We start from the raw sequence: 18,887 nt of genomic DNA on the forward strand, positions 1-18,887 counted from the left end.
CTATCTTCGAGAAGAAGACCGCCCAAATCGACTGGAGCACAAGCTAGTGCATCTTTTATAACGCAAGCCATCGACGCCGAAAATCGGCTCACGCGCCGGCACTGAAATTCCCAAAAACCCAGCGCATCTTCTGTAACGAAAATCAGCTTCAAACCTCTCCCCTTGCCAACCTCCACATGTCCTCAATCTTAGCCCACAACCGATTTCAACGTCGACCTCCGCCGCTGCGTGGCAGGTGTGGCTCTTCTTGATCTTCATTGGAAAATCCAGGGAATATGACGACGGCTGTCGAAGAGCAACGCCATTGAGTATAGCGGTCTTGCAGTTCTAAGTTACTAGAGTTCTTGCCATTCTTGGCAAGTGGATATCTGGGCTTGTTCATTGGAGCCAAGGTCCGTTGGAAGGCCTCGTTGATCAAGGAGAGACCGGATGATCGACGAGATCGATGTTTTGAAATCAAAAAGTGGAGAAAAGGAAAGTTAAGTTTTCTGGGGAGAATTCTCGGGAGAGAGAGGGTGGCAACGTTGTAGTTTTTACAAAAATCAGGGGTAACCGTTTAAGAAGTCTTATTAGGTGACTACATTTTAATTTCCAAACCTTATTTGACTATTTTCTAATTTGATATATGAAATGTGACTTTTTTTATAAGAAGCCCTTAAAATTAAATAGCTCACTTAGTCAAATACTGAACATTAATAAGAAATAATCGAGAAAAAAATAAAAAGGTCCCTAACGAGTGTTTTAACCAAGATACAACACTAGAATAAGCCTAATGCACATTTCACTTGGTGGATGAAAGTAAAGACAAGCACAATGAAGAAGACTTTTCAACTTATATAACCAACAACATTGCTCCTTCTCAGTTCTCCAAAACCAGCTATGACGGTGCCACCACTAGAATCACATAAAAAAACAATGCAATACTCATATAAAACTAAATACTCATATAAAACTAAATTCTCAAGTCAGCTCATATGATTCTGACTAAAATATTCTAAGCAAAATTCGATTCGATGCTCAAAAGTCAACCCAGGAAACGTAATAGATATCATTCAATAGAATTTTTAGTGTTTCTAGATCTACATACTGATTTTTCCCCATTTTGGGTTGTAATTCTTCCACTCTTTTATCATAATTTACTACCATCTATTGAATGCTGCTCCTTTGCTTCCAACATATCAAATTCACAAAGAAGCACATGCCTTCTATGCTCTATTCTGGCCCTGAAGAGATGCATCAATTTGTTAAATAAAAGTACTAGCCTATAGTCGAACAAGAAATGTTTCAGTTTGTTTCCAAATCAGTAATTCTTTCTCTCATTATTATAAAGTTGTTAAATAATAGCAGACATCTTGAGGTTTACTATTCTCCATTAGTAAAACATGGAATACAATATCATCTGGTCCAGTTAATCCATACCATCCAGCATCAATTTTAAGCCTCTGTGACTCCTGGAAATCATCATTTCTTATATCTTACTGTGTGTATGTAGAATGGGGAAATGACAAGCTGCATCAAACGCAACTTTTTATGACTTTTTTTTAAGAGTTAAAACTTGTTCCGACTTCATTTATAATTATGTCAAAAAAAATCACCTCCTGCCAATCAGCAAGGCAATGAGCTCAGTCACTTGTCAGTTGTCACAAAAGAGAAGGTACAGTCATTCACAGTTTACAAACAGAGTTTAGTCGTACTTGAAAGGTCCTGGCTTAGTCTTAGACACTAAGGAAGCAAAGTTCCGACAATGTGAGACACTGAAACTAAGCATGCCAAACAAATCCCATAACTAAAGCAGCACTTGATGTGAAAATAGAAATTTTATTATATATATCCGCTACATATCTCACGTGGCGTACTCACTTAATGTTATTTGTCCATTTTTTACTGTGATTGTTTCTGATTGGTTATTATATGTATGTAAATAATTTTTTGTCATTTTCAACGTGTACATGTTAATTATACCATGACGTAATATGATTAACTGAATACACTACATAACAGTGACACGTGGTGTAATGAGTATACAAAATAATTACTCGTGAAAAATGTACTCACAAAATAATTACTCAAAAGACGTCGAAAATTCAAAAACCCAAATCCAAATGCTTTAGTTACATAAACCCAAATCAAACAACCAAGTAACTATGCGTGTCTAAAAGAAGATTGCCCGTGTTTATATTTGGACTTGGCAAAACAAATTGACTTTATAAAGTAGAAACTAGGTTGACTGGTAATTTTCGATGAAGAATTAGGTTGACTGGTTTAGTCAACTGCTACCTACTAGAACTATGATATACCAACTCTATTAGCTAGTCTACAAATGCCTTGAGTGGCGTCGATGATCCTTTTGTGATTTCTAATTCTACCACAGTGATCCTTCAAAACTCGCCGTTGAATCAATTCAACAAAGTTTCTAGACAATAGTAACATAAATCTCGTGTCATTATTGATTTATTGGCCTCCAAGAATCTTCTTCAACTAACCCGTAAGCTTTCGCTCAATCTGGCTATACTTCTTAGGTCCCATTTGGTCATGAGTTTTTGTCAAATAATGGGTTTAAATTCTCAAATAATCTAACTGAGGTGATTGATAAATAGAAATTGTATATGATTATATAAGAATTTCACTCACACCGAGATAAATTCTAAAAGCTGCAAACTAGAGCTTTTGATTCTGGATGAGAGATTATAATCTATCACCTTATTACTACACTTTTTTAAACTCACCACGCTTTTATACCAATATTCATCAAACACTTCAAGTACTGACAACTGATTTTTCTGACAGCTTAGCTGCAGCTAATTATAAAAAACTCACATCGGGGCCAAACTCACCCTCAGACTAAGTTTGACTCAGATTATGAGCTTAAATTTGCAAATAATCTGACCAAAGTTTTTAGTGAATCAGTTTATTTTATAAATTTACGAACTCCAATACAGCTTTTAGTCAAATTATGAAAGCTGCAAAATGAATCTTTTAGAAGCTGCTTGTGATTAAATATGCAAATACATATTTTTCTAATCGCACATCGGAGCCAAACTAGGCCTTAGTCTTTCTTAGTGTTCCTCCCCACTACTTAGTCATTTCATGTCTTCTACGACGTGTTAGTGGTGTTAAACCCTTGAGTTACAACTCCAACCTCCCACATCTACTACAATGTGGTCTACAAGCGCCGGGTGCTTCACCCTGGTTCTTGGCCAAATCGGGTTTGCAAGTCTTCATTTGTAAAGATGGAAAACTATTTTCGTCTATAGGTACTATTGCTTTGTATTGGGGAGTAAACTCTATGCGTAGAGATGATGTGACTCCAATTCTAACGGTTCTTCCAGAGTTCCAGGATTAGATAAGTCGAGATTCTAAACTTAAACATGAAGATTGACCTAAAGTTAGAGTAGCTATGTATAAACTTAAATTAGTCCAAACGAAAATGAGCATGCATGTTAATGGAAAGTAAAGCACAAAATTCCTAACATCAATCTTATAATAGGTTGACTTTTGTAGAAATTGATACAGCTACTGGAAAATAAGATGGGATTTCTCAAATAAGTGTCACAATTGCATATAAGGTTATGAGAAGAAACAAAAATATCGATCTTAGATTCATGGACAAGTAAATCCAAGCGAAACCAAGTCCTTGCAGAGTCAAGTAGTCAACTACTCTATAGTCTCAAGCCAGTCGTTTAGCCGATCGCCGAGTACGAAATCCCTTTGACCAAAACGATGGTATTTGACCACGTGTTTAATGCTTTTTTTATTCTGAAATAAACCCAGTACATGAGACGGCTATATATATAATATATTTCTATCTATATATTAACTGCATGCACGAATTGAAATTTAAAATTCCCGCACAACTTTGCTCTCTGTCTCTCAATCGAAAGCAAGAACAAGAAGATGGACCAGTTTATTCGTAAGGCATTGGAGGGTGATCTCTTCTGGTATGAGAATCCTCCAGTTCTGAATACCAGTGCCTTTGTGCCTTACAGTGAAGTTCCTCAATCAGGCAAGCCTCGGAATTTAGGGTCTAATTCCATGAACATGAACAAGAGGATGCTCCAGTTCTTGCAGACGAGTCGTCCACCTTCGACAGATGATGTCGACATCGGAGAGAAGGAGCACGGCAGGGAAAAGGGTTTTCGCCACATGATCAATGAGCGAATGAGGAGGGAGAAGCAGAAGCAGAGCTACTTTGCCTTGCGTTCTTTGCTGCCCAATGGAACAAAGGTATGTAAGCAATTTCGGTAGACATTTATAGAGCCTTGATAAAATACAACAGGATACTCATTTTCTTTTTCTGGGTTTATTATATTTGCAGAGTGATAAGAATTGGATTGTGCAAGTAGCGACCACGAACATTGAGCAGCTGGAGAGGCAAAAGGAGGAGCTGAGAAAGCGAAACATGGAGCTTGAATGGATTTTGGGCAAAGAGAGATCAGTAAAATGGAGCAAAATTAGATTGCGGGTGGCCAACCCTACTTCAGGAGTTGATTCTATGATAGAGGTTCTAAAGTGCTTGACAAGTTTGGGATTGAAGACCAGGAATATTCAATCAAATTTCTGTCCCTATGAGTTTTCTGCAGAAGTGGAAATTGAATCCAAGGTCCTGTCTTTTTCTCTCTTCATAATCTACACGCATAAGCACAACCCATATTATAGTAGCTCAATATTGGAGAAATTATAATTGTCACGCATCCTGGTTTTAAATTCTTGGTTATTTTTCTTATTTTAGTGAATGTTACAACAAAATGAAGGGTACATATGATAGCTAGGAACAGAAAATGTGAATTCTGAAAATAAGAAGTTCCGTACCATAATCCTAAATTAAGATAATTTATTAATTAACTTGCATATATTTCACCACAGAGACACCGATTCTTAATCATCAGAAATTTATTGGCTTTTTTTATGATTTAGGTTCAGAGTATTCAATAAAAACGAATGAATGAATAAACTTTTTTTTTAGAGAAATTTATGTCAAATTTGACTAGTAGCAGACGAAATCTACAAAATTGTGAAGAGACACCCTTAATCAACCGAATAAGAACCTAAATTCCAAAATTTTAGGGATGGACCATTATTATGCTTGGCCGAGAATGACAACCACGGTTCCAAAGAAGCTAGCTTGGAATGGTGCGTACATGGATTAGAGATACACCAAGAACAAGTCTTAATCCCAATTGAGTACTAGATCGAGCTACGACAAAATAAGCACACCAACAACTAGGTCTTCCGCTTTCGTATATATAATACTAAAAGTCTCTTTCAATGGGTGACAGATCGGAGCTAGTGTGGTAGAAGCGGCAATGCAAGAGACACTATATGAAGTTGAGAGGAAACTTCAATCTTCATTTCCAGGAAGCAGGTAAATTAAGCGAACAGGAGATTGTTCTGGCTAGGCAGCTTCATTGGAACCACTCTGGATACTTATGGAGTTATATAAACATTGTTAATTGGTGAAATGAGCACAATTATCATGTGGAAAATTAATGGGTCGATCAAAAATTTTCTCATGCATAGGCTTGACGATTTTCAACCATATTTATGGCACGAATTTGACTTGACTACTATATTCCTGCCGGTCCCTTTCACCTGGTTATTATCTAGTGACCATGGGAAATCTGTACGATCACCATTAGATTAAACTCATTTTAATCTAAGGATCGAGTTAAATTTAATTAAAATATATTGTTTTGTAGTTGTTAATTACTATATTCTATCCATCCAATCGACCCAGGTTCTCTTTTTTTCCATTCAATTCAAGTTCTCTTTGATTTATAATATGCACGTGTTCTTCAATTAAATAGCTTTCCTTCTCAATTTCCTTTATGCCAATCAGGGTTCTTTCTAATAAGGACCATGTCACACCCCGGGATTATTTCCAGTCTTGAAATGCAGCAGTAATCGTCGTAGATTTAAATTAGTACCAATCAATACGGGATCATATGCATTAACAACGTCAACTTACGACTATAAGGCTATGTGGATAAGTAAATAATAACAAATTTGGGTTAAAAAAATGAAGCTCAATTTACCGAATAAATACAAATAAGCGGAAGGTAGCAAATAAAATGAAAATTCAAGTATGACATGAGAAAAGTGCGTCATCATAATAAATACGGGCAAAAAACAACAACCACATGACTGAAATAAAAAGTAATAGAGTACGCGTCGTGCAATTATTGAAATAGAAATTGAGATCGGGTAAATAAGAAGTCACACCGGAAGTTGACTCCTTGGTATCGAAAGTGAACCACGACGGATGCAACGCCACTAGCATCTAACCCAAGTACTCGCAAACTGGCTTCCAGGTACCTGAAAAGTAGGGTGAGCACTCGTCCTCGCTAACTCAATGCGGGTGAGACGATCCAACCGTAGTTAGGTTATATAAATATAACAGTATATACATACACCGTTAGCGTAAAAACACGTAACGAAAGTCTAACCGAGACTATAACACGTCTCGTAAGTTTAGGGCAAGTCAAGTAAAATCATGCAGATGTAAATTATGCAACTCGGCACGAAATAACAAATACGTTGATGAGGTATATCCAACCCGACCGGCTCTAAGGTTCGCCTTCAAGCGAACCAAGAGCTAATAATGTACTACGGTACCAGACATCAGGACATGGTTATCACCGTAGTAATAAGTCACACGGTGCCGGACATCAGGACACCGGATTCACCGTGATGGTGCCCGGACATCAAGATGCCGGATTCCCCATATAATATTAAAACATATGGTGCCAGACATGAGTACACGGTTATCACTGTAGTAATAATCATGCATAAAATAAAAGGGTCAGTCTCGAGACAATATGAACATAGTAAAGTGCCAATGAATGCAACATGCGATAAACACGTATAGCACATAAATTTTATGTATAGAAACTCACTAACCCGGAAGGTATCGGCTCACCCTAGCGGGTGGCTCACCCTACCTGATATAGTAGTGTCGAAGTATGCGCCCCAAGTCACACTCCTCGTGCTCCGCGTAGAATCGCGTTCCGCAAACAAGTCTCATAGCTAAACAAATAAGGAAAAGGGATAAGTGAGTGTCACGACGTTTTTAGTCAATTTGACTAGTTTGACTACTCGAGTCAAGGTTTCAGGATGATTGGTTGATTTTTCTAAAGATGAGTGTGAATTTATTTTATAGATATTCATATCTTAGATTTAAGACGCGAATGATCAATAAATGTAAATCTTAAATTTATTATTCAGGCATTTAAATCGCTCACGCTTAAGAGTTCTTCGATTTCCAATTCAGGCGGAAATGGAGTTTAAGGTTTAACCATAAAAGCGAAAGGTTATTAATTTTCCTTAATCCGATTTAAATCGAGAAACTTAAAGGTAAAATGGTTGAAATGAGATTTAAGTAAAATTAAATTAATTACTGTTTGGGTAAAATATTAACTTTTTAACTTATTTACTACTAGGGAAAGACCGTAATTATTGAAAGTCAACATGGGTATTTTGGTATTTTCATGACGATAGTAAAACGGTAAAAGGGTAATTTTTCCATGGTAAAACCAGAAAAATTACCCTTCTTCTCCGACAACGTTTTCCGGCGATTCTCTCCGTCCAAACTGAACTAATATCAACATGCAAGTATACTAAAAGAATCGAAACAACAATTCGAACACAACCATACTAAAAACAAGAGGATTCCAGTTTGTCTAATACCTCCACGATGCACCGAAAAGAGATCTTGTTGGCCCTAATCTTCTCCACCACTGATCCGAGCTACGGGGGCATTGATCTCGCCTCCCAAACGTTCATACTGCCTCTCCAACCTTCACAAAGCTCCCGAAAACCGAAGCTCGCCTCCAGAATCGAAGAAAAAGGTCGTCGGAGTCGGCCGGAGACAAAACCTAGAAAACAATGGGGTTAAGGCTTGGTTTAATCACAAATCGAAGGATAGAATAGTTTTCGAATGAAAGGCAGGCCAAGAGTTTACCAGAAAAGAGGAAGGAATCGCGTCGGGGTCCAAAACCTCGTCGGAGGCTCGTCAGTGTCGTATTGCTCGATTTCGGACTCACCGGAGGGTGGCTTGAATCCGACATGCAAGGACTAGGTCTTGAAGAGCTTGAGGAGAGAGAGAAAATGGCGGTCGTCTCGTGGCCATTGGTCAAAGGCAAGGCCTTTTCTGGGTTTTTTGAGAGAGATGAACAAAGAGAGGGTGTGGGGAGGAAGGAGAAAGAAGGGAGAGAATAGAGGAAAATGGAAGAAAAAAAGAGGGAGAGAGAATTGTGTGTGGGAGAGCCTAGGGTGGGCTCTATCCTTTTAAAAAAATCAACGGCCCATATTGCACAAATGAGATTAAGGGCAAGATTTAAAAATACGCGAAATGTAATTTTTGAAAGTATAATTTAAAAACCGTTAATTTTGTAAATGCGTAGAAAATTAACCGAGCGTCGGAAAAATATTTCGTGAGTACTAATGTGCTCGTGACAATGCATAGTTCAACACAAAAATAAGAAACCAAAAATTTGAAATTTCGAAAGAATGTCGGTTTCCGTAACAACAATGCCAGAAAAATAAAAGAATTTTTTTTGGGGGCTCAGAGACCATCTTATTGAGTACTTGTTTAGCACCTTTTTTATTCATCCATTTTTTTTATCTTATATTCATATCTCGACCAATTAATTTGTAGATATATTTATCAATATATCATCGTTGTACATTTTTGTCCAAATTAAAAATAGTTAAGACATTCATAAATGTGATTTACTCATTATGAACTTGAACAATTCATGTTAGACAATATTGATCAGTTCACTAATTTGATCTATTTTAATATCTTAACAATTACTAAATTAGCTGAAATTTTGTATAAGTAATCTACTTATATAGACCTAAAATCTAAATAGTTGAGATGAAATAAATATCACTGAAAAATAAGTTTAATTAACAATTAATTAGAAAGTCCTCAACAAGATGGTCCTTATTGAAAAATTGATCCTTCATCTAAGCTCCTACTTCTCCTCTTCTAAAAAATTGAGAATATTTTCCTTTTCAAAAAAAAAAAGCAAAATTGAGAATATTTCAAGAAAAAAACCAAACTCCTCTTGCCCAAAACCTAAGAATTTGATATCTGTAACCTTCTCTTCTCTATACCTAGATTAAGTGAAGAACCTAGATCTCATTTTGCCCAAATTAAGACCCAAGATAGTGCCTCCATGGGAACCGTCGTCACAAGGTCGACGACATAATTTCGGTCTCCACCTCTTGCATCCTCCCCTACGCATAACTTGTTGTTATCAGGTAATCAATTAAGCTTTGTATTTAAACCTATATTTGGCAAGACCACGTGACATGGTAGGACAAGTGAGCCATGCCTACAATTATATTACCGCAGTTGAATATATGTGGCTTCAATATGGCATTGGTCGTGGTTGTGTGTTATTATTCGCGGCCCAATATTGTATTGATGGCATTGGCCGCAATCATTTGGTATTGGTCGCAGCTCGAAGGTATTCTACGATTGCAATAAATATGTACGCAGCTAATTAGCTATGGCGTATTAAACATTCATAAAGACTAATTGTCAATTTCATGAAGTCGTGACAAAGCTTGGAGCTATCATCCTGAATGCCCGACCAGTGCATTGGCTAAATAGTCGCAACGTCTTCAAATGCATTTAACGGTAGCATGAACCATGTTGCATGGTAGGACAAGTGGGCCACGCCTGCAATTACCGTAATTGAAATAGTCACCGCTTCAATATGACATTGGCCACGGTCATGTGTTATTGTCCGCGACCCAATATTGTATTGACGGTATTGGCCGCGATCGTGTGTCATTGTTCGCGACTCAACGTTGTACTACTATTGCAATTAGTATGTCCGCGTGGTCTATGGCTTAGAACATGGTGATATTCACCATGAATGCATGACCAATGCATTGACTAATTAGCTACAACGTTCTCAACTCAAATTAGTGGTTATTGGCAGTTTTGTCTTTCACTATAAAAGGGACCAATGAGTTGGTGGTAGTTGACCAAAAATGCCCAGCACTATTTCAAGTTCTCTTTCAATACAATTCTATAATTCATAGCACTTCAATCTCATTGTGTTTATCTTTATCCTTTATTTTACTGGTATTCATCTATCTTTCATGCACTTTACATTATCGTTCTTTATGTTTTTACTTTATATTTATTTGCATATTCTTTATATTATTTAGGTTAAGTATTAAGAAAATAATTAATTTCAGTTTACCCCCTTAAATTTTACATTCAAAATCAGTTCACCTCTTAAATTTTTATTTTAATCAGTTCACCCCTTATATTTTCAAATGACATAAAAATGACAAAATTCAGATTTTTATATGGATTATATAGATAATTATGCTATGAGATCTAATTTTAAAGCTTTAGTGTTGTTGTAAGATTATTGAAAATTTTGTTTTGGTTTTGCATATATGATTTAAAGCCTTATTTTGATAGTTTTTGATCGGATTTTAACTAAGAAAATCTGAATTTTGTCTTTCTTTGATGTCATTTGAAAGTATATGGAGTGAACTGATTAAAATAAAAGTTTAAGGGGTAAACTGATTTTTGTTGTACAGTTTAGGAGGGTAAACTAAAATTAATTCTTATGAAAATCACAAAGAATCACCATCACCATCACTTTTACAACATTTATCCATGTTAAAGTTCTTATATCTAAGGCATTGAGAACCCCACTACTGAGAGTAAACATTCATCGGCTCACAATCGTTCGATTAGAAGTTAGAGCTATGCAAATAATTACAAAACCTCAATTGGGTCATTGGGCGCGAGTTGGCACGCTAGAACACGTGTAGCAATAAAAGATTTGGGCCTATCATCCTGGGTCTTTATCTCATCCCACTTCCTATAAGCCTTGTATATACACTTATATAGCAATTCAAGTAGACATCAGAATTGGAGGTCGTGGCAACATAGCATAATCTGGGTTTTCCGAAATAAGAGATAGGCTCAAAAGGGTCTCGTGATGGGCCAGTGCTGCCTGCAATAGTGTTGGGTCAGTAAGGGCCTCAATTGGGAGATAATTGAGTGAGTGGGGCCCAGTCCTCGATGGGCCTTCATCAGGCGGAGAAGAAGGATATAGATAAGAGCGGCCCACTTCAGCGGCAACCATGTCATGCAGAGTTAATTCCAATGCCAGTTGAGCATCTACTTCATCCGAAGGAATCTGATTCTGTAGGGTTGACGTGTCCTCCCTTGGGTCCGGGAATAATTTTGCTTTCCCCTTCGAGGAACGCTAAGGACCAGCGAGTTGCACCACAGGTGATGTGTCAGTCGGAGAGGAGCTGTTCTGGGCGGCAATGACTGACACTGGTGAGCGCTCGATGTTATCCCGAAAAACCCTAGCTGGGGCAGGGGGAGAGATCGTCGGCCGCCGATCAACTTCCATAAGACCATCCAGGTTTGGTCGGATCGTGATTGAGCTCTGAACTAATGTACATGGAAAACGGGTAGGAGCTTGCACAATTCCCCCACGCCAAACAGGTGAATTCGGAGCAGGAGTAACAGCTGGTACCGTGCAAGTAGTTAAGTCCATTAGAACTTCATCCATAGTTCTAGGATGACTAGAGGGAATGGGCAACAAGTTAAGTTGTAGTAGAGCTCGGTTGTTGGCTTGAGACCACCTATCAGTGCGGTATGGAGAGCTAGTTGGTCCAGCAGATCGAGTACGCTCTCTATCTCGGAATGTTTCCGGGGTAGTTTGACGGCGAGGAGAAGAGATTTTCATATCTGATCCGATCTTATCCTCATTAGGGTGTCTGGGAAGAGGTACTGTGAAATAGTATGGCCAATACGACTACATCGAAAACATATATCTGGGAGGCATTCATACCCAATAGGAGCCCAAGCTTCCTCAGTTATTGACCAATTAAACTTAAAACCCAGCAGAAGAGGCTTTCTCGAATCGACTTCGACGCGGAGACCGATGGAGTTTGGGGAGGCGTCAGGGCTTTCAGGATCATCCAATTCCAGAATATGCCATATCCGACTCCCAATGAAGTGAGCATTTGCCAGGGTCATAAGGTTGCGTGGAAGACATTGAATCCTTGCTCTGAAAGAGATGAGATGGAAGGGGATGTCTTCCAAACGACAATCAATCGGCCAATGATGAACAACAAAAGTGCACCTGTTCACAGTCCATGGACCACAGTAAATCACTTGGTCTTCTGCATCAGCAGTGGGAGCTGTAATAGCAAAGAGGGCGCCACCACGGATGGGTTCAATCGTGAAAGAGCCAAACTCCGCCCAATGATCTGCCAGGGTTTGCTGAACATTCCCAGGATGATGGGGTTTGATGGTGATGACATACCCAACCAACTGAGTTCCAGTGTCTGATCGAGTAGCAATCGGATTAAGATGGATAAATAACTCCCCGTTTCGCCTTCTGTGTTCCGAGGAGGACGGTATTCATTGTTGGGATCCATGGAGAAAGGGTGAGGTTGGGTATGGGAAATGAGTTGCAGAGAAGTAGGAAAATAGTATGGATGTGGGGATTGATTTTGCATGGGAATGAAGAGAGCTAATGGGGCGGTGGATAACTTGCGTTGGATGGAGATTGTGGGTTGGACATGTGTACTCATGTAAAAATGGAAAGAGATGACAAGCAACTGGGGTAATGGATATCGATGCAAGAAGTTACAGGGGGAATGATTCCAGTAATTGTGTGAAGAGGTGAGACCCAGCAGTGAAGATCCCAGAAGGGGCCGATGGATATAGAAACACCTAGAGAAGATGGATGCTAGGTGTAACAAATAGATCGGTAACCCAGAGATCACATGCAACAGGACGAGATGGAAATTGGAAAATCGGATTGGTGAAGCGCACGAGGAGCGATAGGAGATGCTCACGAGGAGCGAGAAGCTCTCATCACAGAATTTGCCGGAACCACCTCCATGGTCGCCGATGGATACTTTCACCAAATTAGTGGATCAATTTCAGAATCTCAATTTGCGGAAGCGCATTCTAGAAGTGTTTGAGGAATCCAATTTGGTCACTAAAAAGAAAAAGGCAAATCATACCCCTACCTACCTACTCTCGGCTCCCCGAGCTCTAACGACTGTTCCTCGCGGCCGGCGCGATCGCCCTTTTTCCTCAGCTATTCATGGCCGAGGATGGCGGGGTCGTCCTCGTCGATTGCCTGTCACTGGTCCGATTGCATCTCCCCCACAATGCCCTTCTCCCCCGACTTCATCCCCTCTAGGTTCAATTAACTCTTCACTTGTTACCTCTCTTAGTGATGCAACTGTTGAGACTTTGCTTCCAAGTTCTTCAGTGCACTCGGAAGAAGTTCAGGTGAGCAATCAAGTTTCAGTTTCAACTGATGTTATTTGCCCGATATCTGCGGAAGGTTGTGGAGGCTGGCCTGCAGCCTCGAGCTCCCCATGAATTACATGATTAAGCTGGGCCACAGTCAGGGATCGATGTGGGCTCTTTCTTGGCCGGCTCTTGATCCTGAGCTACTTTTTTGGGCTTCTCTTACACACATCAGAGTGGCTCACCTACTGTATATATGGTTGTTCCTTTTGCTGCAACCTTATGCTAATGTCTGTTTTTTTATCCCCTACACAGGGGACGGTTGTTCTTTTGTAATGCAGTTTTTGGCCGTTTGGTTAATGTAGATAAGGCCTCTTGTTGCTTATGTAGTTTGTTGTAAGCTGGAAGTTAGATCGGTTGGATGGCGGTAGCTTTTGTTTTGTAATTATTCTGACTGTCTCACTGATCTTACTTCGGTTACTCATGCTTTAGAGATTTTCTCCTGTAATATGGAGCACTGCCACAGAGCTCCACTTGTACCTTTTCAATGTAGTGACTTGTTCTACTTGGTGTGGTACTTATGTTATGGTATTACTGAAGCTGTGGTTTATATTACCTGGAAGTTGATCATACTATTGCCTATCATTATGGCATTACTGTGGTTGTTTCTGCATTATCCTAGTTTTGTTTCAAGGACTGAAGTGGTGGGTACCGTTGCGACGGCCCACCACGATCAATGAGTATCTTCAGTTGGAATGTGCGCGGGCTTGGGAACCCAACGACATTCCATGATCTCAGGAAATTGGTAAAAGCACAAGATCCCGACATCATCTTTCTTATGGAAACTAAAAAGAAAGCTGCTTCGATGAAAAAAAATGTGTGGCTCCGTTGGTTATCCAAATTGCCACGTGATTGGTCGTCGAGGCATTCAAGGTGGAGGGCTTGCCCTCTGTTGGAAAATCATTTGAATCTTAGAATCATTGAGGCTAATTTTGGTTTCATTGATGCAACACTTCCTCTTCATGGTCACTACATCTGTATCACTGCTTTTTATGGCAATCCTTCAATCTCAAATCGGCACCACTCCTGGGAGGCGCTTCCCCGTTTGAGCCACTCTTTCCGCAACCTTCCTTGGTTTATTTTTGGGGACTACAATGAAATCTTACGAGACAATGAAAAACAGGGAGGGTGACTCCATCCTCTTGCTCAGATGAATATGTTTGTGGATGTTGTTAATGATTGTGCTATCTCTGATCTTCCATTTGATGGGCCTCCTTTTACCTGGAGTTCTAGTACTGTTGCAGAACGGTTAGATATAGGTTTCTTTAATATTGTTGCTACTACTTTGTTCCCTAAGGCCATTACTTTTCATCATGACTTTGGAACTAGTGACCATCTGCCACTTTTTTTTGATCTTCTTGGCCGTGGTCTGCGCCCAACTCATTCTGGCCCGCGGAGAGTTTTGTTTGAAAATTTTTGGGTAAATGAACAAGATTGCCGAGACACTATTCAATAAACCTGGAATAATCATCCTACTCATTCTTTGTTTACAAAAATCTCAGATTGTGCTGATGCTCTTTGACAATGGAATAAGGATTCTATGGGACGCATTCCGCAACAACTCTCCAGGCTTCAAAACTCCCTCGGTCAATTCCCAATTAACTCTGCTTCGGAACTGGATAAATCTCGAAGAGCCAACATCAAGCGTGAGATTAGTAAACTCTCTTCCTATTAGGAAAGCTTATGGCACCAACGATCAAGAATACAATGCCTTAGAGATGGGGATAATAACACTAAATATTTCCATGCTTTTGCAAAAAGCCGTGGTTCCCAAAACATGGTAAGAGGGTTGTCGGACTCTATGGGCAATTGGTGTGACTCTGATCTTACAATACGTGCAGCCCTGTTATCATATTTTCCTGAGCTATACACTTCTGAAGGATGCACTAATATGGATGAAGTTCTAACGTCAGTTACTCCTAAAGTCATAGAGGTTATGAATTTTGTCTTACTCAGACCTTTTGTCCGTGCGGACATTGAGGATGCTCTCAAAATTATGGAAGCTAGTATATCTCCGGGACCTGACGGTATGTCTGCTCAGTTTTTCAAGCACTATTGGGATATCATTGGGGATGAAGTGTCTTCTTTCTTACAGGCTCTTAATGAAGGAAAAGATCTTTCAGCATTCAATCGGACTTTGATTTCGTTGATCCCTAAATGTGCAGCCCCTTCTGTTGCTTCTGATTTCCGGCCTATTAGCTTATGCAATGTGGTCTACAAGCTAATCTCCAAATCCATTGCAAACAGATTGAAGCAGTTCCTCCAACACATTATCGCTCCTACACATAGTGCTTTTGTGCTAACTAGAAACATACAAGACAATATCATAGCGGCCTTTGAAACAGTTCACTCCATAAGGTTACATAAGCAAACGGCGGAACCAAAAATGGTTCTTAAACTTGATACTAGTAAAGCATATGATCGTGTGGAATGGGATTTCCTCCGTAATATCATGCTTAAATTGGGTTTTGCTGAAAGATGGGTCAACCTTATTATGACGTGTGTTTGTTCAGGATCTTTCTCTATTCTCTGGGATGGCCGTTCAGTGGGTTGTTTTCACCCAAGCAGAGGAATTCGTCAAGGGGATCCGTTATCACCATATTTATTCTTGTTTGTTTCTGAAGGCCTCACTAGTCTTCTCCAATCAGCTGATCATATGAGATTTCTCCAGGGTGTCCAAGTAACTCCCTGTACTCCTTCCATTTCCCACTTGCTTTTTGCCGATGATAATTTACAAAATGATGTGGCTCTCAAGACTTGTCTATCTATGTATGAGACAGCAGCGGGTCAGCGAGTTAACTATGCAAAATCGGCACTCTTATTTAGTCCCAATATACCAGCTTCTACAATGGATGTGATACGATCAAAGCTCGAGGTCTCAGTAGTTGATCTTCATGAGAAATACCTTAGGCTTCCGACGCAGGTTGGGCGTAATAAATCTGAAATCTTTCGTGCAATTTCTCAACGCCTTGATTTCCATCTTCAAGGTTGGCAAGGGAAGTTCAACTCCAAAGTAGGTAAACTTGTGCTCATTCAAGCTATAGCTCAAGCTATTCCTACTTATTCAATGAGTGTGTTCCAATTGCCGATTGGGGTTTGCAAGAAATTTGAGTCCAAGATTAGTCATTTCTGGTGGAGTAAAGGAGGTGACCAACGTGGCCTTCATTGGTGTTCTTGGGACACGCTTTGCCGGAAAAAAGCTAATGGGGGTCTGGGATTCAGGGATCTCCGATTATTTAATCAGGCACTGCTTGCAAAAATAGTGTGGAGACTTTTCTAGGGTAGTAGATCATTAGTCACTGACCTTCTCCAAGCTAAGTATTTTCCCACATCCTGTTTCCTCAATGCTTCGCTTGGAGCCAAACCATCGGCGATTTGGAGAGGTTTATCATGGGGGAAACAGATCCTGGATAATGGCACTCGTTGGAGAATAGGGAGAGGTGACAGAGTTTCCATACTTGCGGATCGGTGGATTCCGACTCCGACTACCTTTCGGGTCACTTCCCCTATTCCTATTGACCATTCCATCAACGTCGTTATCTGATTACTGTCTCTGGGTGTTGGAATGCTCCTCTCATCCACTAGCTCTTTCTTCCTCACGAAGCATATGCTATTCTTAGCCTTCCTCTCATCCAAATTTACTCTCAAGATAAACTTATGTGGCATTATTCTCCATCTGGTCTCTACACTATCAAATCAGGTTATTGGGCTACACTTGAACAATCAGAGTCTCTCTCTCTCTCTCTCTTGCGGGGCAGAGCTCTAATTCCGGAAACAGTTCCAAGATTTGGAATTTGGTTTGGAGTCTCCTTGTTCCTCATAAAATCCGAGTTTTCTTGTGGCGTGCCATTCATGAATTTCTTCTAGTAGGGGAGGCCTTGAAGAGACGACACATTTCCTCTAATTCCTCTTGTTGGCATTTTGGTCATCATATGGAGACAGTAGTCCATACCTTATGGGACTGCAAGTTTGCAAAAAAGTCTTGGAAACTTTCCCCTTTCTTGGGATGCTATCCTGCCAACATGGAACCTAACTTTTTGGCATTGTTCTCTCATTTGTGCTCTATTGCTACGGTAGATGATTTAGCTACCTTTGGATTTATCTCCTGGTGGCTATGGCGTAATCACAATCTACATCGTCATGAAGAGAAAGTTCTTTAGCCTGTGGACTTGGCTAGGCGTGTAGGTGAGTGGCATAATGATTTTCTGGCCACCCGGATCCCTAATTTATCCCCCATCACTCCCAAGCCCCACTCATTGTTCATTGGTCTCCACTTGATGTTGGATCCTGGAAGCTTAATTTTGATGGGACAGTGAGTTCCAGCTCTCAAAGAAGTGGGATCGGAATTATTTTCCGAAATCATATTGGAGGGCTTGAATATGTTTTGGTTATTCCCTTTTGTGGCACCCTTTCCCCAAAGCAGTGGAGGCTTTGGCCCTGATTTATGGTCTCCATTTTGCGCGTCATCTTCACATTTCCAACTTAGAGATTGAAGGTGATGCACTTACTTTGATCCAAAGTATTTCGACTCTTGGGGAGGATCTCAGGGCTGAAGTTCATCTAATTGATTAAATTCGCCATTTGTTGTTGTTTTTTCCTTCTTGTTCTCCAGTGTTTGTCAAGAGGGAGTGTAATTATGTCGCTCACTTGTTAGCTCGGCAGGCTCTGCACCTTTCTCTTCCCTTAGTTTGTTTTCAGTCTGCTCATTTATGGCTTTTTCATAGTGTCCAAAAAGATATCCCTTCGGCTATCTAGAGGACTGAGTCATAGTTTTTCTGGCTTAGGTCCCAAAATCGTTGTATTCAGGCTTGTCTTGAATGAAATTATTGAGTAATAAAAAAAAAGTAGATATCAGAAATGAAAAGGAAGATATCGAGATGCCATTATTAGTTCTCGATCTCAAAAATTGAAATTTATATTATTTTAGAGGTACTGAAACTACTTATTCCACTCTGGGGATTTAACTATATATTGTCGGGTCCGGGAGGACCCCATTTTGGATCAACTTATTCTGAAAAGTTACTTATTGCACATTAGCTAGCGGGTTTGGCTGCTGTGCAGCGCTGCATACCATACATACCGAATCAGATATTGGATAGAGAGTGTCTTGAAATACACGTGGGGTCTGTGGAGTGTATGGACGGTGAATTAGGGGCGATGTACGCATGCAGCGCTACACCATAGAATTTTCCATTAGCTAGCTACGAATTAGTAAAATGCTATAGCTAAATAAGCTAATCATGTAAATATTATATCCTGGCAATAATGTCCCTATCATTAGAAACCTTCCTCATCACCAAAAAGTTTCACCCTTAGCTATCTTCTGAGTTGGGTGTACCAACCTCTTGTTTAAATTGTATTTTTCTGGCCTTCTTTCTTGCAGCCTTGAATTCTTCCAATTCTGTTAAAAAAAGTTTAAAATTAAAAGATAATAACTTTAAATCTAAGAGTTTATGATCAAGGGCGACCCAGCCTAAGGCTTGCCCTAGCCGGAGCCATGCAAGAGTTTTCATCCCAAATTTTTTACTACATGTATATTAGTGTTAGCCAAATAAATTATTTA

The 18,887-nt window shown here is 39.7% G+C and overlaps 1 protein-coding gene across 1 annotated transcript; it reads left to right on the top strand.

Moving 5' to 3' along the window:
* The first annotated feature begins 3,832 nt into the window (after positions 1–3,832).
* On the top strand, positions 3,833–5,725 carry LOC126791355 (transcription factor bHLH92). The gene is made up of 3 exons (XM_050517794.1): positions 3,833–4,224; positions 4,316–4,600; positions 5,277–5,725. Exons 1-3 carry the CDS (start codon positions 3,895–3,897, stop codon positions 5,364–5,366), a joined length of 705 nt encoding a protein of 234 aa, XP_050373751.1. The 5' UTR covers positions 3,833–3,894; the 3' UTR covers positions 5,367–5,725.
* Positions 5,726–18,887: the final 13,162 nt, after the last annotated feature.

This window comes from Argentina anserina, chromosome 4 (assembly GCF_933775445.1).
Source record: "Argentina anserina chromosome 4, drPotAnse1.1, whole genome shotgun sequence".
NCBI lineage: Eukaryota > Viridiplantae > Streptophyta > Magnoliopsida > Rosales > Rosaceae > Argentina > Argentina anserina.